Here is a 23,642-nt window from a genome sequence, read left to right on the forward strand (position 1 = left end):
TTCCTTACAGTTGATCTGTAACACTATTGAGCTATCCCACACCTGTGCTGTACGGTCCTGCTGTGTTTGCACAGAAGTTTCCTTCACCGGCACTCCAAATCGGGGATTCAAGTTGGCACTGAATTCGCTCTAATGACCATCGGTTGACATTACTTGCCCAGAACTTATTTATCATTCTGGAAGCCCCCAGGGTTTCTGATACAGCATGTGCACTAGTGGCAAGATCAGTGCTAGGAGCACAATGGCGGCACCAAACCATTTGCTGAGCACTCCGTTTATGTCAGGCATTGTTCAGAGTACTTTATATGTAAATGCCTCATTTAAATCCTCACAGTACCCTATTAGTCATTATCTTTCATAAATGAAAACGGGCAGACTAGCTACTTAATTTGCCACCGATCATGCTGCAGGCATGCCTGCCCAGCTGAGTAGGGCTTCATGCATTTCACCAAGTTAATAAAGGAGCCTTACGCTGCAGCAGAAGAGTGAACAGGAAGGAACTCTTCCCCAGAGCCCAGCCCCTAACAGACCTCCTTTACTTCCCACTGACGAAGCTAGGTCACCGCCCATCGTTAGCCAAAGCAAAAGACTGGCTTAGACCCACTTTAACTAATCAATGTGGGTCCCGGGGCTGTGCCCACGCGGTGGGGAGGGTGGCAGGGTGCGGAGACGACCGAACCTGAGCACTCTCCAGCCTGGACAGGTGTGAACAAACTCCAAGAACCGAGGAGCCAGAGCGCAGTGCAGCTCGGCCCAGCGCTGGGCCGGCCCAAGCCCGCGGTTTGCGAAGGTCCGGCGCAGGGACCCTGCTCTCGAGGCACATGGGCCGAACCCCACCCCCGAGAGAGCGGGAGGAGGCCTCGGTTTCCCCTTCTGCCCAACCTGCAGAGAAGTAGGCGCCCACGAGTCTCCGACCCAGAAGCCACTGTGCACGGGGGAAAACCTGGCTGGAGACCACAGCACGGCGCGTAGCCCCAGGGTCCCGCTCCCAGCGGAAGTGAGGCCGCCTGCTCTGGACTACAACTCCCAGACTTCCCACCGCAGCCTCGCCCATGCTGATTGGCTCCCTGTGCCGTCTACCAGCCAACCAGCCACGGGAAGACGACCGCACGGGGCTCGGTGACCAATCACAAGAGCGAGGAGGCGGCCGCTTGTACAGCCGATCCAAGTTCTGTAATCAAAGCGTGGCGGGACCCGTAAAGAGTAGGTTCTTCGGAGCCTCACTGCTGATTCAGTGATCGGAGAGGTGATAGTCCGGCACTGTTTGAGAAATAATGACCTGGGGGAAATGTCTCCCTCTGTCTGGAAGACTCTGGTCTCCCCGACTCCCGCCTGCGGCACTCGCGGGTAAGACTCACGCGGTCCTGCGGAGCCCCGCCCCCGCCTCTCATTGGCTTCCCTGGGACACGTGGGGTAGGGGGCGTGGACGCGGCGCCGTGGGCGGGGCCAGGCCTCAGGTGTGGATGAGTAGTCTGCAGACTCTGGCCTGTGGGCCAAATGGACACTCTAGCGCTGGGCCGCTGGCGACGGCGGAGGCCGGAGGAGCTGCAGGTGCCGGGGGATGCGGTGAGCCCCCCGGGGCCGGGGCGTTAGGAACGGCAAGGTGGAATCCGTGGGTGGGCCCTCAGTGGGCTTCGCGTCTCCCGGCGGCCCTGTCTGGGAGGAGGCCTGTGGGGAGCCGCCCGCGCCCACTTGTGGGGCGGAGCCCGGGGTGGGCGGGGCCCGAGTAGCGGGCTCTCTGGCCGCGCCTGCGCAGACGTGCGGGACCCTGCCGCCGCCGGACCCGTACGCTCCCAGGGACTGGACACCAGCGCCCCTCAAAAGTGCGTGCGGCTCCCTGCAAGGCCTGAGGGACTCGGCGCGTAAGGCCAGGTGGTGCCCGCGCTCTGCACACTGCGGTTCCAAGGGCGGGCGCTGGGCTGGGTGGGCGAGGGGCCGAGATAAGCCGACGTGTCAAGCCTGAGGTGCCTTGTGAGTGCTAATTAAACCACCGACACCGGTTAGTTCGTCACGGTTGCTGTGACTGTTGAGGGATGCTGCGTGCGGCCTTCCGCGGACCGTAGTCTGGGCACATGCTCTTGGCAGACATGTCTTTCCTTTACAGCCACTCACGGGTCCTTGCCTTCGGTCCAGAGATGACAAGCGCCAGCTGCTCGAAAGGGCAGGTGATTTCGAGTTGGGATCTGAAATGTTTTTGATGGAACTGTGGAAATTTAGATGTGGATAAATCGTGAGGTTCCATCTGCCATTTTCACCGTTTCTTGGTCTGATGAATAAGCTGCCCCCAAATGAGGACCCGAGGGTATTTTATATCCACTGTGCTCTAACTTTCAGACCTACCTTTGCTAACACCTGAAAATTGTAAAGTAAGCAGCCCTTGTCAGCAGAACCGCTTAAACGTGGATGGCTTCACCCCATTCAGGTAGCCCTACGGGGTCTAACTTCCACAGTGAGAAAATTCAGGAGCGTTTTCTTGGTTCGCGGTGTAGGATGGAGGTTTTACAGCTCTTCCGCTGGGTGGGATCCCCACTGGGGACCTAATGCCGACCGCTGATGATGCAGACCCCGAGGAAACTCCGATTTTGCCTTTCTGAGGTCACTCTTCGCTCGAAGTACTTGTAACCCACTTCTCAAGAAACAAGTTAATTCTCACTCATTTTTAACTTTAGTAATAATCTGCTGAGATGCTTCGCACTGTCTGACTGCAGCCATCCTACCATCCTGATGAAGGAAACTTATAATAATTCATCTTTGCTTATAACTAATACACCTGCTCATGCTGCCAACTGCACATAGCCTCGGTCATTTCTCATTCTTGGCAGATTTCATATGACCTGGGAAAGTCAAAACAAGGTTGGTGTCGGTCAGGAGGCAGTTTTCCAGGGTTGGGGGCTCTTGTAGGTGTCAGGCTCAGCAGTGACCCTGGAAGGACCGTGACTTGGAATCTGCTTCTTTAATTACTAGGTGCTCAGACCCAGTGAGGTACACAGTAGGTGTTCGACAAGTACTTTTTGGCTGAAGAACACGTGCGGGCGTGTGCAGGTGTTTAACTGAGAGGCACGCTGACCGTGCCGCCGGGGGTTTCAGACGACCACTTGTATAGGAGAAATGACCCTTCGACCAGCGAAGCCCCAGTGGTGTGCCCCGTCACCGCCCTTCATCACCTTGACTGTGGCTCCCGTCTTGGGGCTCGCCCTTGCACTGACCAAGACCGCATCCTTTAGCTTTCTTCAGAGTGTACGGTGAAGCGACTTTTCATACATTCACGGTTGTGCAACCATCACCGCCCAGTGTTAGGACATTTTCATGGCCGTTTGTAGTCACCCCCATTCCCACCCAGCTCCAGCAGTCGCTAATCTACTTCCCGTCTGTCCACGTTGGCTCTTTCTGCGTTTTATGTAAATGGGATCATATGATATGTGGTGTTTGTTGCAGGCTTCTTTCACGTAGCTCACTTAGCAAGATGCTTCTGAGGTTCATCCGTGATGAAGCATAGATCAGTACCTTGTTCCTTTTAATTGCGAACTAATATTCTGTAGTGTGAACATGCTGCATTTGGTTTACCCTTTCATCAGTTGATAGGCATTAGGGCTGCTTTTCCTTTTTAGATATAAAAAATAGTGCTGAAAATTGGGAACATTTACGTATAGATCATTGTGTGGACACGTTTTCATTTCTCTTAGACACCTAGGGCCGGAATCGCCAGTTCCTGTGCTAAGTTCGTGTCTCACTTTCTAAGAAACTCCCAAACTGTTTTCCAAAGTGCACCCCACTGGGGACTTGGGCGGGTTCCGGGGACTCATGAGGGTTCTGGGGACTCGTGAGGGTTCTGGGTTGTCCACTGCTTCATCCCGTCTGTCTTTTTGATGACAGCCACATAGCCATTCCAGTTAGATATGAAGTTGGTATCTACCAGTGGCTAATGATTTTGAACATCTTTTCATGTGCTTATTGATTACTCATATCTTTTTTGGTCAACTGTTAAAATTTTTTGCCCACTTTTTTTAGAGAGCTTTATTTACGTATAATTTGCATAATTAAGGCACATGGATCGGTGGTTTTCAGTATATTTATAGAGTTGCGTAAACATCACCATAATCTGATTCAGAACATTTTCCTCACCTCAGAAAGCTACCGGGACCCATTAGCAGTTACTCCCTGTTTCCCTCCCCGGCCCTAAGCAACGGCCAGTTGACTTCCCGTCTCTTCAGATTTCCTGTTCGGGACAGTTCACTAAATGGAATCCCAGAATACTTACTATTTGGCCTTTGTGACTGGTTTCTCCCACTTAGCATGGTAACGTTGTTGAGGCACATCCGTGTTCAAGAGGGTATCAGCGCATTCTTCGTCTTTGTCCGTAACTGGCGTTCCATTGTCTGGGTAGGCCACAGTGTGCGTATCCATCTATCGGCTGACGGACATTTGGGTTGTTGACGCTTCTGGGATTTTATAAGTAATGCTGCCTAGAACATTCATACACACGTTTTGCATGGACATACGTTTTCATTTCTCTTGGGAAGATACCTAGCTAATTGTGGAATTGTTGGGCCGTATGGTAAGTCTATGCTTAACATTTTGAGGAATCACCAAACTGTTTCCCAGAGCAGCTGCCCCCTTCCATCCTGGGTCTGACTCCCCCACATCCTTGTCAGCACTTGTTATCATCTCTTTTTGATCGAACCATTCTAGGGTGTGGGGAGTGGTATCCCATTGTTTGTAATTTTCATTTTTCTAATGTCTAAAGATGTCGAATATCTTTTCATGTACTTATTGCTATTTTCTATATCTTTGTTGGAAAAAATACTACTCAAATCCTTTGCCCATTTAAAAATTGTGTTGTCTTCTAATTGAATTACAATTTCTTTTTATATCCTGGATACAGATCCTTTAACATATGTATGATGTATAAAATTTTCTCCCAGAATGTGGCTTGACTTTTTACTTTCCTAATGGTGTCTTTTGAAGCCCCAAAGTTTTGGATATCGATGAAGTCTAATTTATTCATTTGTTTCTTTCACGGATCATGCTGTCGGTGTCATGTCTAAGAAATCTTGACCGAACCCAAGATCACAGATATTTTCTCCTAGGTTCGCCATTGAAAATGTTTTCAGCTCTGACGTTTAGATCTCTGATCCATTTTGCGTTAATTTTTATAGATCATGTGTGATAGGGCCCTAAGTTCCTCCTTTCGCATGTAGATATTGGATCGAGCCAGCACCATGTCTTGTAAAGAGTATTCTTTTTCCATCGATTGTCTTGGCATCCTCGTCAAAAGTCGATTAACCATAGACGTATTTTCGCTTCTCAATCCTATGCCTTTGATTGTTACGTTTATCCCTATTCCAGGACCACACCGTCTTGATTATTGTAGACTTATATTGAGTTTATGTTGCATTAAGTTTTGAAATCTTTTTCTTATATCGTTTAGTTTTTAGTGCTTTTTAGTTGTATTTTTCAGCCTTATCTCCCCGGTTGGACTGAAAGCTCACTGGCTACCCAGCTGTCATTTCAGATCACCAGGCCAGCTATGGGTTTTGGACTTTGTGTTCCTCATTTATGAACTAGAAATAAAATTCCCCGCCTTTCCTATGGCACAGAATTAGTGGGAGGATCAAATGAGAGAACAAATGTGGAAACGTTGTAAACTGTATTTCACAATGGGAAGGGATGCCTGTTATGCTCCACCTGTTATAAGTAAATTTGTATGTCTGCTTTCTTGAGATCCTTAATGTTTCTTAAATTAATTTTTAATAACTTTATTGGGGTGACATTGGTTAATAAAATTATATAGGTTTCGAGTGTACCATAATAATATGTCATCTGCGTATTTTGTTGTTTGTTCACCACCCACAGTCTCCTTCCATCGCCATACATTTGACCCCCTTTGCTTCCTCCTTCCCTCGCTTTCCTGGTAACCACTAAACTGTTTGTGTCTGTGAGTTTTTGTTTGTGTTGTTCATTTGCTGCTTTGTTTTCTATTGCACATGTGAGTGAAATCATATCGTTCTCAACTTTTTCTGACTTATTTTGCTTAGCATGATCATCTCGAGATCCATCCATGTTGTCACAAATGTGGCAGTATTTCGCCTTTTCTGACGGCTGAGTGACACTCCATTGTATATATGTATCACATCTTTATCCAGTCATCTATCGAAGGATGCTTCGATTGTTTCAAGATCCTTAAGTTTATTGGGGAGTATTGTGCTTGGTAAATACTGCAAGCGTAAAGTTAATTCCCAGTCAGTCTAGCGTGTACATTTATGTCTTTTTCCTTCAATGAGAAGTGAAAGTGGGGTTTTTGCTCTCCCGTGCTGTCTTCCTCGGATAGCCGGCCGAGAAGTAAGCAGAAGTAAGCAGGCAGTGCTACTTGTGACCACTGGCTCACTTTGCTTGTCTCCTCATAAACTGCCTTCTCTTTGCCAAGCTGGATGGGTCAGGAGTGTGGGCGTGCATAGTCAGTTGAGGATTCTTAAAAAATGGTCACAGCTGGGTAAAGCACAGAATCTAGATGTTCAGACCCATCCTGTGTGCCCCGATACCCTGGGAGTCGAGAGCAGGGACCCTAGCTTCTGTCCTCTCTGTAGTTGACACCATGCCAGGTTTCCATGTGTTGGAGAGTGAACCTCCCAAGTGCAAGGTCATTTTCCACATAAAAGTGTCACCAAGGAGGACTCTTTGCTTGATGGAAACCATGATCCTTTTTTAACCGGTGTCCGCGGGGCCCTGTTAACCCCACTTGGGGCGTTAGCGTCCGCCCCGCCCGGTGTTGCCACAAGCAGACTTTCTTTACTGTGGTGGCATCCAAACGAAACTGAGCCAGAAAGCCTCACTCAGCGAGCTCTCTGGCAAGGGACTCAGTGAACCAGCATTGCACATTTATAATGCAAACGATCTTCCATGAAGCAGTGAAAGTCCTCCGAATACCTTCGAAATGAAAGGGCGCGTGCGCGTGTGTGCGTGTGCATTTGCGTGTATGTGTGCGCGTGTGTGGAGAGGGGGAGACCACAGCTGTGTTGCTGAGCTCTAGTGGTTTGCGTTGGGATTTTAATTCACAGAGTATGTGCTTAGCTCACATATTAGCATGTATTTTTATATGTTTAATTCAGTTTAATTTTTAAGAACGTGGCATTTTCTTGGTGTGACTGAAGAGAACACGCAGTGCTTTTCTGTCATGAAGCTGCTGCCTTGGTCCTTCTCCACGTCCTCCCCACAGTAGACTGAGAAATGGGTTTGGGGGGTGGAACGTGCCCGAATTTCGCCCCACGGTGCTGGCACCCAGCCGCGCCCTGTGCCCTGTCCCCTGCTGGTCGCTGGCCAGAGCACACAGCCTGGGCTCTGTAAGGGCTGGCCGCCATCGGCGTGGGAGCCGAGCTCCGGGTCGCGCCTCTGCCGCTGTCCAGCCTGCCACCCTCACGCAGCTCAGCGGCTCGCGGGGGAGACTGTCCCTGAGGCAACGCGCCCTGTGTTCTGCATTTTGGCTCCTGCATCTTATCCATCCCTCTGATTCGGGTGCCTGTTTCAGTGCTCTCTGGCGAGGATGCTGTTCGGGTGACCCTCTCAGTTATTGCGAAGCGATGGGCTCTTCGTGGGTCCTCGGGATTTGCATTTTGTTTACACGGTGCAAATGTCTTTTTAGTTGGGCGGTGCATCCTCACCTGCCTTTATGAGGAGAGAGTGACAGAGTGAACCATGCGACGTGAGCATCCAGAGCGAAGCGCTTGTGCAGCTTGTTTTCCTCTGGTCCAGGCCGGTCCCCAGGAACCGGATTGTTTGCCAAGTGCGCGCACAGCCAGTGCCATGTGCAGCCCACTCTCGGCATCTGCAGTAAATGGCAGAAAACATGAATAATTTAATCTACTGAGCTGGCCGAGGGCCCCCGAGCAGGCGATCCCTGCATTCCCTGGAGGAGCCCATCCCCCATCCAGCACCTGGTGTCTGTGCATCTGTGGGGGCCTGAGTCCTGGCCCCTGAGCCACCTGAAGAGTGCTGGCGTGTCCCCATGGGTAATCACAGGTCTGCTGACCTTGATGTGCCAGGCGTTATGCGACCCCACACAGAATGGTTGGAATGTGGTCCCAGAGCCTTTTAGGTTTTATCTGGAGAGTGTGGATTCTTCCTCGCGGTCACCCACCCGTGCCACGCGCTTTCCTTTCTGGCAGGTCTGATGCCATGCAGCAAGGGCAAGGGAAATAACAGGACTTTTCGTGGCCGACTGTGACATCACTGATGGGGAAAGTTGAGACCTGAGACCTACGTATAAAACGACGTGGGGCATGTGTATAGTATTTCCACTTTTTCCCTACAGCACAGATTATTAAAAGTTGACAGTAAACCAGTTTTAACACCTTATGCCTCTTAAGTGTATTGATAACATTGGCTAATGACAATTAAATCTCAGGTGTACAACTTCATAATATGACACCTGCGCGCTCTATTATGTGCTCACTGCCGGAGTCTGGTCTCCTGTCCCCATAGATTTGATCCCCTTTACCTCTTTGTCCTCCCCCCACCTCCTCTTCCCTCTGTTAACCACCTTTCCGCCGTCTGTGTCTGAGCGTGGGGTTTTTTTTCCCTTGCTGCATTCTGTTTTAGATCCCATGGTGAGTGAACACCACCGTCACACCGTTCTTGTCCTTTTCCATCCGCCTCATCTCACTTAGCACGACGCTCTCGAGGCCCCCCCATGTTGTCACAATGGCAATATGTCACTTCCTCCCACTGCGTGTATGGGCCGCATCTTTACCCCACCTTCCGGTGAAGGACACGGCTGTTTCCATGTCTTATCACGCCTCTTTTTACAGTGTAAGGACTGAGCAGATACCAGGTAACCAGAGATCCAGGTCCTTGATCTTTTCTTCTTCAATACTGGCCTCTGATGTAGGTGAAGATACAGAAGGCCATGTTATTTGCAAAAGTCACGAGGACGATTAATATGATTAGCGTAATATTTGGCAGAGTGATTGAATAAATTGCGATACACTTGGATACAACATGGAAATCAGATTAAATTTAATGAGGGTACGTAGGAGAACGTACAGTTAAATTTAAATAAGAAGGACACTCGGTGCCAGGGACGAGACAGTTGCTTCACACGGAGAAGATGCGGGGGGCCTTGGCGGGGCGCGAGCGTCTTGGGGACGTGTGTGATGCGGTGGCTGAAACCATCCCCCTGGCGTAGGTTTTTACTGGTCGTTTCCCGTGGGTCATTTTTTATTGTCTGTACCTGTTCTTTTACCCATTTTTCTCAAGTTAACTAGCGGATTGTCTATTTCGTTAATCCCCCTGCCCCCCGCCCCCAAAAAAAGAAAAACTAGGATGCAGATTAGTTGGATCTACCATTTTTCGGCAGAAGAACCTTTGTCTCATTAATCAGCTTTTCTATCCATTGTTTTCTTCCTCGTGTTTTCTTTTGGGTTACTCTGTTGTTCTTTTTCTAGTTTTTATGAGCCGAGATCTATTAATTCATTAATTTTATTTCATTTTTATTGATAAAATAGTACAGTGTCCTTTTCTCTAATTGCTGCTTAAAATGCATTCTGTAGATTCTGACCTATAGTGTTTCTCTTGTAATTATTTCTTTCAGGTTCTGTATTTAGTTTGTATTTGCTCTTTCACCTAAGAGTCAATAAATGGAGGGGTTAAAGTCTCCGAGTGGAAGTGCCTTTCCGTTTTCCGTTTTTGTTAATAATGTGTAGTTTTATTGCATTGTTGTCAGAAAGTGTTGTTTGCAGTATTTCTACCTTATGGAAATTGTAGATGTTTTCTTTGTGACCTAATACATGATTGGTTGTGAATGTGCCATAGGTTCTTAAGAAGAATGTGTGTTCTCTGTTATCAGGGTATCAAGTTCAAGAACTATCTTGATCGATAGTGTTTAGACCTTCTGTTTCCTTAATTTCTGGATCCTCTGCCGTGTGCCGAGAATGGTGTGTTAAATCTCCCGTGGTTCGTGTGTTTCTGTGTCTCCTTGCATCGCTGTGGTCTTTGCTTCATCGGGTGGTGGTTGTGTTATTTGGCGCACACTCGGATTCAGTGGTGTTTCTAGTTTTACTAGCCTTATTTTCAGAATGTGGCATTCTCTGTCTTTAAGTTTTGCCCAGGGTATGGTTCGATGCAGAATTTCTAAAGTTTCTCTTTCTGTAGTTTCGTATCATTTGGGAAGAACTCTGGGGAGGTAGGTAACTGCTTAGCCGCCCTTGTATTCAGCCACCTGGAGGTCAAGCTCTTAGCTTAAGAAATTATTCTAAACTTAAGGGGCTCAGAGTTCAATATTTTTCCTTTTAATCTTTAAGTATCTGTTTTAAAGCATGTTAGAGAATAATAAAACTAGCAGTCTAAACCCATGATATAAAGTTTCTATAGTGAATAAATCCATTATATAAAGAGGAGTCAATTTAGAAAATATTAAATAAATAAGTAATAGTATAGATGATAAAAAAATTTGGCACAAATCATGAGGCTGGTTTGCAAGTAACCGAAGGAGCGGCGGGCACTGGTGTAGCCGGTGTGTTTTCCGCCTGCGGCGGGAGCTGTCCAGCACCGCCTGCGGTGGGCCCAGGGACCGGGAGACCACTGCTGGTGCTGAGCGCAGGGCAGACTCCCCGGCCCTCGGCCAGGGTCCCCTACCCCTAAATCAATGTTGGTGAAAACGATGTCACTCCTCAAAATACATAGTCTTGGAACTTGGAGTCATTTGTCTCTCTAGCATTGGAGGGTTGCTTCGTAGTGTGCCCTCTTCAGTCCCTGGGGGAGCAGAAGCTGAGTGGGCCGGGCCGGGCTGGGCGTGCGGCTCTCGAAGTAGGTGAGTTTGCTCTTGGGTTCAGGAAGAGGAAATGTTATAACTTACCACGCGGCAAAAACGTGACGAAGCGTATCACTAGTTCCTTGAACAAAATGTATAGGTTTTGTACACTTTCAATATCAATAAACCAGTCATAATAGTTTATTACGAAAGTGTTGGCCAAAATTGTTAAAATGACTATTTTAAATCTATAAAGCTAAGTAAGTATCAGACGGTGCAGGAAGTAATGAGGTTAAGTTTAATGGGTGGCGGTTATTCCTGAAGATAAAGTTTAAAGTGGTCCCCTCCAGTGTCCTAGAAACTGCCCCAGCCCCACGGGGGTCTGCATGTGCCGCCGAAGTTTTCCGAAAGCGGGTTTAATCAGAGATGTGCATTTTAGGAGGCCGTCTCAAGTGAAATTTCGTTTGTTCCAGAAGCGGGCACGCAGGAGCCCCGATGCAGCCGCGCAGGACTGGGGCCGACCCCAGGTGACGGCCAGCGGCCCCACGACATGGGCCAGCTGGGGCAGCCCAGGCCCGGAGGCACAGCCCGGAGGCCGCCTCCCTGTGGGCAGGCCAGACGCCAACCAGGGGCCACGGAGCGCTGGGGTAGGTTCCTGTCCCTGCCGAACAGCTGGGGACCCGTGTGACTGTTTTAAGGGAAGGCGTAAGTGTCCGCTGTGCTGATGCCTCTGTGGCTGTGATTTGTTGAACAGGCGCCTGGGAGCGGCGGCAGCGGTGGCAGCGGCGGGAGCGGCGGCAGCGGCGGCCGGGCCTGCCGGAGATGCGCTGCGGGTGAATCAGTAAGTGCAGCTTCCCGCCTGGCCCAGAGACGTGCTCTTAAGTGTCAGGCGCATGAAGCGAAGTCGATAAAAGTGGCAGTTACGTTTCCAAGGAATGAGGAAGGTAGATGAATAGGTGCAGATTGATGTAAGCGCTTCTTAGCTTTCTGCCGGGGTGCGGACTAATGTGTTTCCGCTTCAAGTTAGGAAGAGAAATTTGAAAATACATTGACAATTCTTTCTCAAAGCACGGTTCAGGGAGGGGAACGGGCCAAGGGATAGGGTGAACAGAGGTCTTTTGAGGACATCTGGGAGAAAAGACCCACCCTCATTTAGTTATCCAAGTAGAGCCCACGTTGTGTTTTATTATCTCTATTTAAGCTTTTCTTTCATGTTTCCGTAAACTTCCCAGAAACCACACTCTTCCGGAGAAACGCAGTATTCACACCATTAATTCAAAGTAACGGGAGGTCTAACAGGGCCAGAGTCAGATTGTCAGTCTGCTGTGTCAGGCAGACTGTCAGGAAGTGTACATTAGCATAATAATACCTTCCTTATTAATTTTGAGCTTATTTAAGAACAAGTTAATATATCTTTGATAACCTCTGTAATTCTTGGGTTTTTCTTAAATTTAAAATTTGGAATCTTAATACTGCAATAAAGTAGAATTGTATTTAATTTCCACACAGAAACCAGGAACGTGTGTGCGTGTGCGTGTGCACGCATGCGCGTGTGTGTTTCTGCTGTTGCTCCCTACGGATTTTTAGAGAAATGTATTGCTGTGTTTTTGATAACCACAAGATTGCGTCAGTAAATTAGGGAGAGCTCCGGTTGACACATTGCAAGCTACCGTGTTTTATAATGATAGGCAATGAGCTTGTTTCAAACCGAGAACTGAAACTGTGTCAGTTGTCACCCGTGGAAGCCTGATTCTCTGACGTCATTAGCCAAGTATGAGAAGAAAGCCTCGCGTCAAGCCCCTCCTCAGAGGTGTGCTTTTCTACCTTTTGTGCCCCATCTTCAGGAGGATCTCTGCACAGTGGGGAAGTCAGAGACCCAGAAACTTGAACTTACTGTGCTTAGGCTGCCTCACGTGACTGCCAAACGCCCCCTGCAAAGCGAGTAGATAGTTGTGCCCTGAGAAACACGACCCCGTGCTGGGCGCATTGCGCTGATGCCGGCGACTCCTGGCTCTCACACGGTGTCAGTGGAATGTGCCTTTCAAACCCCGCACCTGTCGGCAGACCCTGGGAATGAAACGTGAATTCCTAGCGCTCCGAGAGCGTGTGTTCTGGCATGAATGGCTGAAAGGGAAAAAAATTTGGCTCAAGCGACTGATTGGATCATTTTGGCTAATGTTCTGTTTGAACAACAGTACCTATTTGATTAGGGTTTTACCTTCCTTTGTAACTCCCCAAGCTCACCTCTTACGTTTCATAGGAAATGAATCTATGAACAGGAAACCTACATTGATATGTAAATATATCATTTTTTTGTTAATGCTCGATATTCTTTTTCATCTAAATTTCAGAAACCGACTTTAAAAAATCAGTTTCTCTTTATTTGTAGTTATTCTCAATAAAATTTCACCGCGGCGTGGGTGATTTAATATTTACAGCCGCTATTTCTAGAAGTCTTATGTCAACAAAGATTGAAATGTGAATTCGAAGTCACGCCTCTTGGTATTTGAACAGACTCTAGCTGCACATATCTTTTTCTAATAATGCGGCTAGTTTCGCTCCTAAGCTTTTAAAATAATAGACACCATTTTTGTATTCCGGAGCATCGAAAGTTCAGTGTTAAACAAGAAGCAAACAGTATTTTTAGCGACGCGGGGTCCCAGGGAGAAGCGCTGAACACACATCTCCGGTGGGCAGTGGCTCCGGCCTCGACGGCTTCATCAAACACGCGGCCCCGTGCGCAGAGCGCGCCCTCGCCCAGCCCCATGGATGACCCGGGCGGCGACTCGGATGGCTGGTGGGGAGTCCCTCGTAGGAAGCCGGCCCGTGTGTGACTCAGTTTATTTGGTGCTTCTCCCCAGGGGCCTCCACACCCTGACTCCCGGTGTGCGTCCCGCCCCAGTCGCCATCAGCCGGTCCTGTCAGCTCTGCTCTGAAGCCGGGGTGGCTGTCTCAGTCGTCTGTTCCCGTTGTCCTTCTGTCCTGAGCTTTCGTTTCTTTTCATCGTGAGTCACTTCCGCCAGTGCAAGGTCTTGCCTTCTCACGCAGGCAGGCGCTTCTCGGACGGTCTCACACTCGTGTCCCCAGCTGGCACGTCGGTGGCTGCTCTGGCGCTGGCTGCAGCCATCACTACGGCAGTAGCTGCCGCCTTGGTTTCTTCTTGTGGCTGCCACAAGGCTCGGCTCGTAGTACCGGTTGTCGTTGAGGGCACCTCCTCCTAGTCCCGAGCCACCTGCTTATGTCACGGACAGAACGTGGCGTCGTCATTCGGGGTGTCCGCCCGGGCCCGGCTGCCGTCTGCTGCGCGCCATCCCGCGCTCCCAGTCTGGGAGCAGCGCCAGTGGCCGCCGTCACTGGCAGGCTGCCTGGCCTTCCCCAGGGCGTCGCAGAGCTGGGCCATGACCTGGGAGCAGGCATCCTCTGTCGGCCCGCTCAGCCCGTGGGGTCCCAGCGTGACAAGGGAATCCTCCCGTTCTTTGCATATTCAGAGCCGTCAAATGAAGCCTAATGAGGGTCTCCAGGATAAAAAGGACACGTGAAAAGGGGGTGGCATTGTGAGACGGAAAACTAGAGGGAGAGCAGGTTTAGGGTGTGGTGGGGCAGGTGCTGTCCCCTTGGCACCGTGGGTTCCCTGTGGTACCTGCTCTCTGACACACTAGCTCCCCGGGGAAGGGGCCGCCTCGGGGATGAGTGGGCCCACATGACGGGCAGACAGCCACTTTCCCTCAGTTCTGTCCCCAGCCGTGTGTCCCCTGCTCTGTCTCGTGGAGACACTGGGCAGGAAGCCGAGCACCCCGCTTTCCCCCCTTCCCTTCTGTCCTCCCTCCAGGGTCACAGCTCCCGCAGGGGTGGCCCTGCGGGCCCAGCGCTTGCTAGTGGGTGCCGGGGCTCCCTTTGCCCTCCGGCCGCGGGGCGTTGGGCCACCCCCCGCTTGCGCGTGGCTTCTCTCCTCTCTCACTGCTTGTGCAGCGGGGTCGCGTCAGCGTCCCTCCGTTGGGAATACCTCGGTCGGTTCCTGTTCCCTGGACCCTCCCTGGGCTAATCAGCCAACGAACGGAAAAAAAGAGAGAACGCTGTCCTCGGCGCAGGACTCTGGTCTTGGTCGCCCACCCCCAGGCTCGGGTTCCGCTGTGGGTGCTGGCAGAGCCGGGCCCAGCCGTGCGTCACATGGGCCTTTGCTGTCGCCTGTCGCCGGCGTCCGTTTGCTTTCTTTCACCCGCTTTATTGGGTGTTATTACCCAAACCGGTAGAGAATTGCCACCTGAAAGCCAACAGGGAGAAGGTGACTCTTCTCGGTGATGTAGACCAGCTCCGCCCGCACCTCCCAGCAGACCGGTCTTGGGCGCGGGCCTGTTCCTCAGAGCTGAGGGCAGATGCGAAGTGAGCAGGCTGCCTAAGCCTCTGTCTTGCTCACCTGGTGGCCGCGACTCTGTCACCTGGCAGCGGGGTGGGGTGGCGAAGACCAGCGGGCACCGCAGGAGCAGCGCGGGCGGCCGGGGAGGGGCGCTGGGCCCGAGCCCGCCGCTGGCTTCACCTTTCCTCCCTTTTCCCCTGTAGGGACGGCAGAGGGAGCCCCGAATGGTCATCATTCAGGTTCTAAATGGACACATATTTTTCTTTGCACCCCTTTCGTCTCCGGATGCTGTGTTCCATTCGCCTGTCTCGTTGGCGATGGCTTCGTGCATGTGTAGCACCTGCAGCGGCGGCAGCGGTCCTGCCTGTGCTCGATCCACGAGGCCCAGGTGTCAAGCCAAGGACAAAGGCCAAGGAAGAGCCTGCAGTGCCTTGACGTAGATTACGAGAGAGCGACGCGCAGTGGTTCGCTCTTTGGGTCCCGCTTCAGCCACAGCCGGTTTCTCGTCCGCTCTTCTCACGTCCCGAGAGGAGAAGACGCAGCCATGGAGGGCTCAGCGGGCTTCATCGATCGTCTGCACAGATCCCGTTGTGCTGAGTGCGTTTTCCCCTCGGTTTGTCAGGGAACCTGGAGTTCATCGGCCTCGCCCCATCGATTCACAGATAAGGGAAACGAGGTCCATGGGGGTTAAGCGATCGGCCTGCTGGGCACCATGGTTGATAGGCGGCTGGGCTGCGGCCTCTCCTGCTCTTCTTGGCGGCGTGTGTGTTGACAGCCAGTGTGCTAGCATCACTCCCCCGCGCTGGGGGCAGCGACCTGCCCTGACACCCCTTAGAAGTGCAGCGAGGAGATTGCAGGTCTTCATGAATGTCATCCCCAGACACAGTGAGAGCCTCTGGGCCAGGACCCAGGGCCGGACTGTTTAAACTGGAAGAATAAACTGGCCAGCGGGAGAGTCTGGCTGGGTTGATGCAGCCGACTGTGGATCCTCAGATTGATGAGTTTGAACAGGCTTGCTGACAAAATCTTCACATTGAGCTTCTGACAGGAAACGTTCTTTCTCGTATGTGGATACCAGAAAAATAGAGTTATTTAAAAATGTTAATTCATTTTGATCATTTCCAGGCTCTGAAGGAATGGAGCCTTCAGATGATGAGAACAAAACAAATCTCTTTCTCTAGGAATGCAGATGTTAGACTATGAGGGGACGGCGAAATGGAAGAAAAGTTGGCACTTTAAGAAAAGTACAGTTTAGACGTCTTACGAGCATGTTAGACGGAGCTGATGTGGTGCGTCCCCTCCCCCCCCCGCCCAGTGCTTCAGACGACATCAGATGACAGCATGAAATACACAGCTGCGCTCGTAAGTGGAGAGGGAGCAAACAGAGCAGTAGCTACAGCGCATCCGGGCGGCTGTCCTCGGGTCTTGGGCTTTGTTGGATTTGGCCCTGGATTGATGTTCAGAGACGGGTGTGACTTAGGCCGTGGGAGTCTGGCAGCTAGAATTTGGACCCTTGCATAAAGTTCAGAGCCTGAAAGTCTGCTCTACTTTAAAAGGGGAGAAGTTAAAATACCAGGCCGAACGTGGGTGTGGGCTCCAATTTTATTCTGTCTCAGTGGTATAAGAACCAAAAGCCAAAGCATTAACATAAAAGTAGATGCCACTATTGAAGTCCTTAAGGTCTTGGGGAGTGGCAAAGGCAGCATTGTCCTGTGGGCTTCTGCCACCCAGAGCCCACAGGACTCAGAGACAGAACAGCTACACCGGGGGTGAGATACAAGGAAAAAAACACAGAAACAAGTCACCGTGGTTTGGTATGGGGCGGGGGGGGTGGGGGCGGGGATCAGGAACTACAACAAACAGAATACAAACCTCCAAGAACCTGAAGTAATAAAAAGAAACTGAAGTTCACTGTGGAGGTAAGTATTTTAATTTTTAAAAGTGACTAAAGAAGAAATAAAGCCATAATGCAGGAAGAGGACAGTATGAAAAAAGTAATTGGAAAGTTGAAAGAACTTTTAAAAGTGAACGATATTGTTATCGAAGTTAAAAAAAGTTAGACGCAATTAAAGACAGAATTTGTGAATTAGAAGATAGATCTGGGGAAATTGTCCAAAATACAGCAAGAGAGATAAAAAAATGGAAACTCTGAAATGTGACTAAGAGTCATAGAGGAAAGAATGACAAGGTCCATGAGGAAATCCAGAAGGAAAGAATTTAGAAGAGGAGAATAGGATGAAAAGATTTGAGAAGAATTCCTTTTGAAAAGATAATGGCTGAGAATTTCCTAGAATTGAAGAAAACCAAACAATTTTGAAGCAAAAAAACAAAGTGAGAAAGATCACCTGTCAGATGTCAAGATATATTACAAAGCCCTGATAATTAAGACGATGTTTTATTGGCCCAGGAATAGACAAATAGACCAGTAAGTAAAATCAAGGACTTTAAACCTGCATATGGCGGCTTGATATGTTATAGAGAAGATAATATGGGTCAGTTGAGAAGAAGGTACTATTTAATTTGTGGTAGGACAATTGGCTATCCATATATGAGGAAAAATAAAACTTAGATCTCTACTTTACATGAAAATCAATCGTGGGGGGTAGGGAAAGGTTAAGAACCTTTAGCAAATTAAAAAATCAAGTTAAACCTTTTGGTAGAGAATATGGGCGAATATACTTATGAAGTAAGCTGGATTTATAAATGTGATAAACCCATGGGTTTATTTTCATACATTTGTGCGCATCAAGGTGTTGCATGTCGGAATGTCCTTTCGCTATTGCTATCTAAGAATGTGTCATGAAGCAGGGAAGGCATTTGCAACACACAGAAAAGAGAGTAACAGATAAATGGGCAGAGCATATGAATTGGCAAGCGAAGAGGAAACCCAATTAGTCAGTAAATACAAGCAGATGTTTAACCTCAAGGTAATTAAAGGCGTGCAAATTAAAGAACCAAATTAGCAAAAGTCAAACATCCGCTGATAGTGTGGGCGAGGGCGCAGAGCTGGGGTCCGTCCACTTCGTTGGAGGCGTGTCCGCTGCGCAGTGACGGGGAGGGCAAGTACCTCGTAAGGGTGATGGCGGGTGTTCCCTGCGACCTAGGTGTTTCAGTCCCAGGTGTATACCCAACAGGTGTCCAAGGAAACGTGTGCAAAGTAATCGCTGCGGCATGGTGTGCTTCGCAGACCCAGGATCAACCGAAATAGGTTGCCCATTAATAGGAGAATGGATACGTAAATGGGGTACATTTATTCAATGGAATATTATACACGGCAATGAAAATGAATCGACTTAAAAAAACTACATAAGGATATGTATAGAATCATCCCATCCAGGCGCAGTCTTAAAAGTGAAATATGGATGCCCGTGAAATGAAAGGCTAGCATTCCTGAGAGCGCTAAGCGTCCAGTTCAGGGCGAGGCTTTCGTCTGCTGAGGGAGAGAGGGCCTGTCACTTCCAGCTCATGTTTTACCTCTTAAGCCGTGTAACTGTTGCTTATACTGCTGTCTGCACGTTTTCGTGTGCCTGGGGCACTGTGGTGCGTCCCGGGCGCCGTGCAGCCACACGTCCATTGTAGTGAAACAGACTGAAGAGCTGCCGGAGAGCAGTGCCCGATCATCCACGAAGGAGCAGCCATTTAACTGGCAACAGGCCACTTATCAGTAATAGTCGCCACTAGAAGTCCTTGGAGGAACATCTTCGAAATACTAAAGGGACCGCACCTGTGCGTGCACGTGGGCTGCCTATGTGGGACACAGCTGGACCATCCCAGGTGGTTTTACAGGTTAAAGATAAATCCTACACGAAGAAACACCCGGATGGCTTCTTCCCATCAAAAGAGAAAGAACAAAGGATCATCTTAGTAGACGTAGAAACCGTGTTCAGTCACCTGCAGATCCCATTCGTGACAAAAGCCTAGCAAACCGGAAACGTCAGGATTGACAAGGGTTAGGGGACATCATACTTAGTGGAGGCGTTTCTGTTGATGAAGAAAAGACAAGTCCGCTTGCTGTCACCACTTCTGCTTAGTGTCCTAGTGTACTAGCTGACGCAATAGGAATAAAGCAACAATAGGTGTAGAATTGGGGGAAAAAACTAAATTACTTCCAGATGATATAATTACCTACGTAGAAAACCCAAGAAATGTGCAGGTAAACTCCTAGACCTAATATTCATCGAGGTCATTGAGCATAAAACGGAATGTGAAAAGAGAACCTCATTCATTGGTAATAATTAGAAAAAAATCCCAGTCACATCGTTTCGTTTCTTCATGTGGATTTGAGTTGCTGTCTGGTCTTTAATTCCAACCCGAAGAGCCTCTTTGGTACCTCCTGGAGGGCAGACCTGCCAGGGACAGGGTCTGTCCCTTTGTTTCTCTGGGGAGGCCTGATCTCCCAGTTTCGAAGGCTGGCTTTGTTGGCTGTAGAATTCTCGATCGACGGTCTGTCCAACGGGGTCATCTCACCGCCTCCCGACCCCGTCTTTCCGATGAGACGTCAGCTGTCGAGCTCATCGGGGACCCTGTCCTGAGGTGTCTCCTCTCTCTGCTGTCAGGATTCTGTGGTTTTTGACGCTTGCTCGGCGAGTGCGATGTGTACCCGTGTGCCTCGCCGTTCCTGCCAGCCCCCCAGACGGGCGAGGGAGAGCTCAGGCAGGACGTTTTTAGTGAATGGGGCGTTTCGGAAAGGCTCGCGAGTTGCAGTCAGCATCTTCGAGGGAATCATCACAGGGAGAGAGAGAGGAAGCGTCGGGCTGTGCGCAGAGAGGGGCCCGCGAGGAGATGGGGGCCCCTCGGTGACGGGAGTGGCTGGGAGCCTCCCGACTCGCCTCTGCAACCCCCACCCCAGGGTCCTGCTGCCGAGGGTCTTGTGAGGAAAGCATTTGAGAAACGCACCTATTCCCCACTCTGGAGACTCGGCGTGCGTCAGGCTATTGGAGACCCTGCTGTCGCGTGCGTAAAATGCCCTCCGGGAAAGAGGCACCTGTCACGCATGTGCGTCCGAGGCTGTGGGAAGCACAGGCCCCGTGAGGACGTGCAGCCCCGACTAATCATGCTGGCAGGGCCTTCCACAGGCGGGACACAGCCTGACTCCACAGACAGGTCCCCCAGTGCCCCCCATGTGCGCCATCGTCACGGACGGACGGCTTCTCCGGCCCAGGAACACTCCGGCCTCATGCTGTTCTCACAGCCCGGGGCGCCCTCGTCCTGGGACGCCGCTCCCTGTGTCAGGCCTTCCCCTGCCCCTCAGTGGGTCGACTTGGCCCTGCAGCATCGTTCCCGTCACCTGAATGAGTCGCCCATATGGAGTGGGCCCCTGAGCTGAGATGAGCTTGGGGGCCGCTTCCCATGCTGTCAGTGAGGCCTGAGGCCCTTCTGTTAGGTCGCGTGTCGCAGGGCAGCACCTACCTTCCAGGAGAGGGGCGCTGTCGTCGAGTGGACTCTGTTCTCCCTGCCGCTGGCCCACCCTGCCCTTCCTGGCCTCAGCTGGCCCAGGATGCCCAGCCACCATGGTGCAGTCATGGGGAGCGGGGCTGCCCTGGTGGCCTCTGCCAGTGGGTCGCGGAGCCACGCTGTTCTTCTCCAGTATAATGGCCAACTGTGACAAAGGGTTTCTAAATTCTGGACGAGACCTCTCATTTCACGGTGGCACAGCGTCTGGCCACCTTCTGCATCAGCCATCTGGCTCCCGTAGTTATTTCTGTGGGTGAGGGTGAGGAGTCTCGCGGCCTGCTCCAGGACACGGGGCGGAGGCGGGGCAGGCAGCAGGCCCTGGGGATGGTGCCGAAACCCTGTCCTTCCACATCCTACCCCCGAGAGGCGCCGCCGCGCTGCTCCTGTGCTGAATCCCGGTTCAGGAGTTATCATCACCACTAAGTTCCGTTTCATAGCATCTGGACGGTATTTTTATTTTTTCGCTCATAGCCAAGAAAAGAAATAACATTTATTGAGAACATTCTATGTAATGGCCGCTAGAGGAAGTGCTTTAAATGTCTTAATTATAACGTTTTTATATTTGCAGGCATACCTCATTGTATTGCTCTTAGCTTTATGATGCTTCGCAGACGTTGCGTTTGTTTTTAACAAATGGAAGGCCAGACGCTCCACTAGCAAAAGATGATGACCCGCCGAAGGCTCAGATAATGGTTAGCAGTTTTTATCAATAAAGCATTTTTTAATTACGGTGTATGCATTATTTTCTAGACATAATGCCATCATTGCACACTTCATAGACTACAGTATAGTGTGAACAGCTGTGACGCGCACCAGGAAACCGTGAGGTTACCTTACTGCGGAGCCTGCGTCGCTGGGGCGCTGGGGGAGCGAGCGCGCCCCGTGCACCCCGTAACCGCGCTGGCCCCAGGGAGCAGCCTCACTCACAGGGGTGCCCAGCCACCTGAGGCGCAGGGCTGTGTCGGTGAGCGCTCGGCCACGGTGGCCGGATCCAGCCGACGGAAAGTGACTCCCACGTGTGCTGTTTTGTCATTCCAGGGACATTTTAACCACACCGAGAGTCGTTAGAAGATGCATGTTGGTCAAGGAGGATTTCAACTTTGGTTTCGAACCTCCATTTGACGGCGAATGTCCATCTCTCATGATGGCTGTGGGCGTCCACCCGTCCCCTCGTTCAGGTAACCGAGCATCCTCTGCGCTCGAGCCAGGAGGCCCCAGCCCCTTGCGGAGCCTGCAGGGTGCTGGCACCCCCCGCACCGCCTCCCGCTGCGTCTTGGCTGAGAAGGGGATCAGTCGCATCGCTGAAAAGTTTAAAAGACGTGGTGTCGGACTTCCTGGGAGGTTGAGACCCCTGGGCCTTTTGGAGCCATACCCAGATGTCGCCCCACTGTTCCCCTTCCCGTGGTCTTGTGGGTTATCCAGGGCTGCCTATGGATTCTTTTCTAGCGAAAAGACTTATTTTTGTACTTAAAATGCTCTATGATCTTCAACTGAATTTGACTAAAAGCTAGTATCCATTCTGTTCCGTGTGATTCTCTCACTGACGTTACCAGACACAAGACCCGTTTGATATTAAAATGAAGTTTTTCCTCTTCCCCTGGGTTTTCGCTGTGGCGTCTAACTGTGGAGACCGACATCACGTCCCCTGCGCTGTCCCAAAGAGACATTTTAAAAGCATAATCACAATACGATTATCGTTCCTCAAACCAAAGTTACAAAAATTTTTTGTATTATGAAATCTCTAGTGTCTGATCACATTTGTACGTGCTTCATCAGTTTCATAAATGATTGCTTGTATTTTGTTTTGTTTTTACGACTTACTTGGATCGGGGCCCAGGTGAGGTCCATGTACCCGACCGGTCGACCTGGCCAGTCTCCCCGTTCCCGTCCTGTCCCCTTGCCGTGTGTTTTCAGGAAGCCAGTTTGTCCGTCGAGTCTCGCTCGTGGCGTCCCCCACGTTCCACCCGCCCCTCTTACCTCTGCATTTCCTAAAAATTGGTAGTTGATCCAGAAACTTGATCAGATTCACTTTTGATTTTTTTTGGCCAAAGTTCCTTTCGATCCTTGCCATTCTGATCTTTGCTACTGACTTTGTTGTTTTAAGTTGTGTGTACAGCATTACATTTCTGACAGATTTTGGGCCATGTGCATATTTTTTTGTAAACTTCCCGTCTTTGCCCATTTTTCTTTTGGGGCGTATGTCTTTTTTTTTAATTTATTTTTAAGAGCTGTTTATATATTAAGGGTGTTAATTCCATTTTTCTCTCATGCTTCAAATATTTTTCCCAACTTATAATTTTCACTTTCTTTTCAATGATGTTTAATGACAGAAATTTTTAACCGCACATAGACATATCTGTTGGCCTCTTTCCTGCTGGTTTCTAGCCTTAGAATCATTCAAGAAAGGCCTTCCTCTCGTCAGGATTGTGTGCCTTATACGAATTGACATGTAACTCATATATCTACATTTTTGCATGATCGTGATTTTATTTTTAACATTTAAACTTTTTTCTAGCTACAGATTTGGGGGAGGCATAGAGGGCAATGTCCCTAACTTTACTTTTCTCCCGAACATTAACTGGTTGTTCTAGCCCCGCCTCTGCCGGACTGTGAACCCCACCCGCGCCGTGGGTGTCACCTCTGCAGTCTTTCTGTTCCGTGACGCGTGTCGCTCGCCTGGCGGCTGTGGCACTGCATGTGTGCGCACGTGCACATGTGTGGCTTCGTCATCGAAACTGAACACGTGTGCAGGGGAGCGAGCAAGCGCGTGCCGGGCGTGTGCGCTTGGGGAGCTGCTCCTTCTCTGTCTCCGCTGCCCCCTCTCAGAATTTGCCCGGTCTCCTCCCATTCTCGTTCTTCTGGATCAACCTTAGGACCACGGTGTCAGATTAGGGAAATAAAACCCGCATAGCAGCAGTTGGATTTGTGCTAAATTTACTGATTAATTGCAGGAGGAGCAGTAGATTCATTACCTGGAGACGTGAAGCATTTTACCGTGATAAACACCTTTCACGTGTGTCAAACAGCTCCCATTTTATTTTTTGGTTTTTGTTTCGTGAGTGTAAGTCTTGCACTTTAAACTCAGATCCCAGG

At 50.1% G+C, this 23,642-nt stretch overlaps 1 protein-coding gene across 5 annotated transcripts; it reads left to right on the plus strand.

Annotated features, from left to right (window-relative positions):
- The first annotated feature begins 539 nt into the window (after positions 1 to 539).
- Positions 540 to 22,346, plus strand: CUNH10orf143 (chromosome unknown C10orf143 homolog). 5 transcript variants are annotated; one of them, XR_005647203.1, is made up of 7 exons: positions 1,390 to 1,566; positions 11,215 to 11,388; positions 11,496 to 11,582; positions 15,299 to 16,158; positions 16,277 to 16,384; positions 21,118 to 21,241; positions 21,588 to 22,346. XR_005647203.1 is itself a non-coding variant. In XM_039835986.1 (6 exons), the coding sequence occupies exons 1-4, from the start codon at positions 1,498 to 1,500 to the stop codon at positions 15,533 to 15,535; spliced, it is 552 nt and encodes a 183-aa protein (XP_039691920.1). In that variant the 5' UTR covers positions 1,392 to 1,497; the 3' UTR covers positions 15,536 to 16,384; positions 21,118 to 21,241; positions 21,588 to 22,346. The 5 variants fall into 5 exon arrangements, 4 of the variants coding, with proteins under 4 accessions (XP_039691921.1, XP_039691922.1, XP_039691920.1 ...); XM_039835986.1 differs by having other exon boundaries at positions 1,392 to 1,551; positions 15,299 to 16,384; XM_039835985.1 differs by having other exon boundaries at positions 1,409 to 1,566; positions 15,299 to 16,384.
- Positions 22,347 to 23,642: the final 1,296 nt, after the last annotated feature.

The sequence above is a fragment of the Pteropus medius genome, unplaced genomic scaffold (assembly GCF_902729225.1).
Source record: "Pteropus medius unplaced genomic scaffold, Ma_sr-lr_union100, whole genome shotgun sequence".
NCBI lineage: Eukaryota > Metazoa > Chordata > Mammalia > Chiroptera > Pteropodidae > Pteropus > Pteropus medius.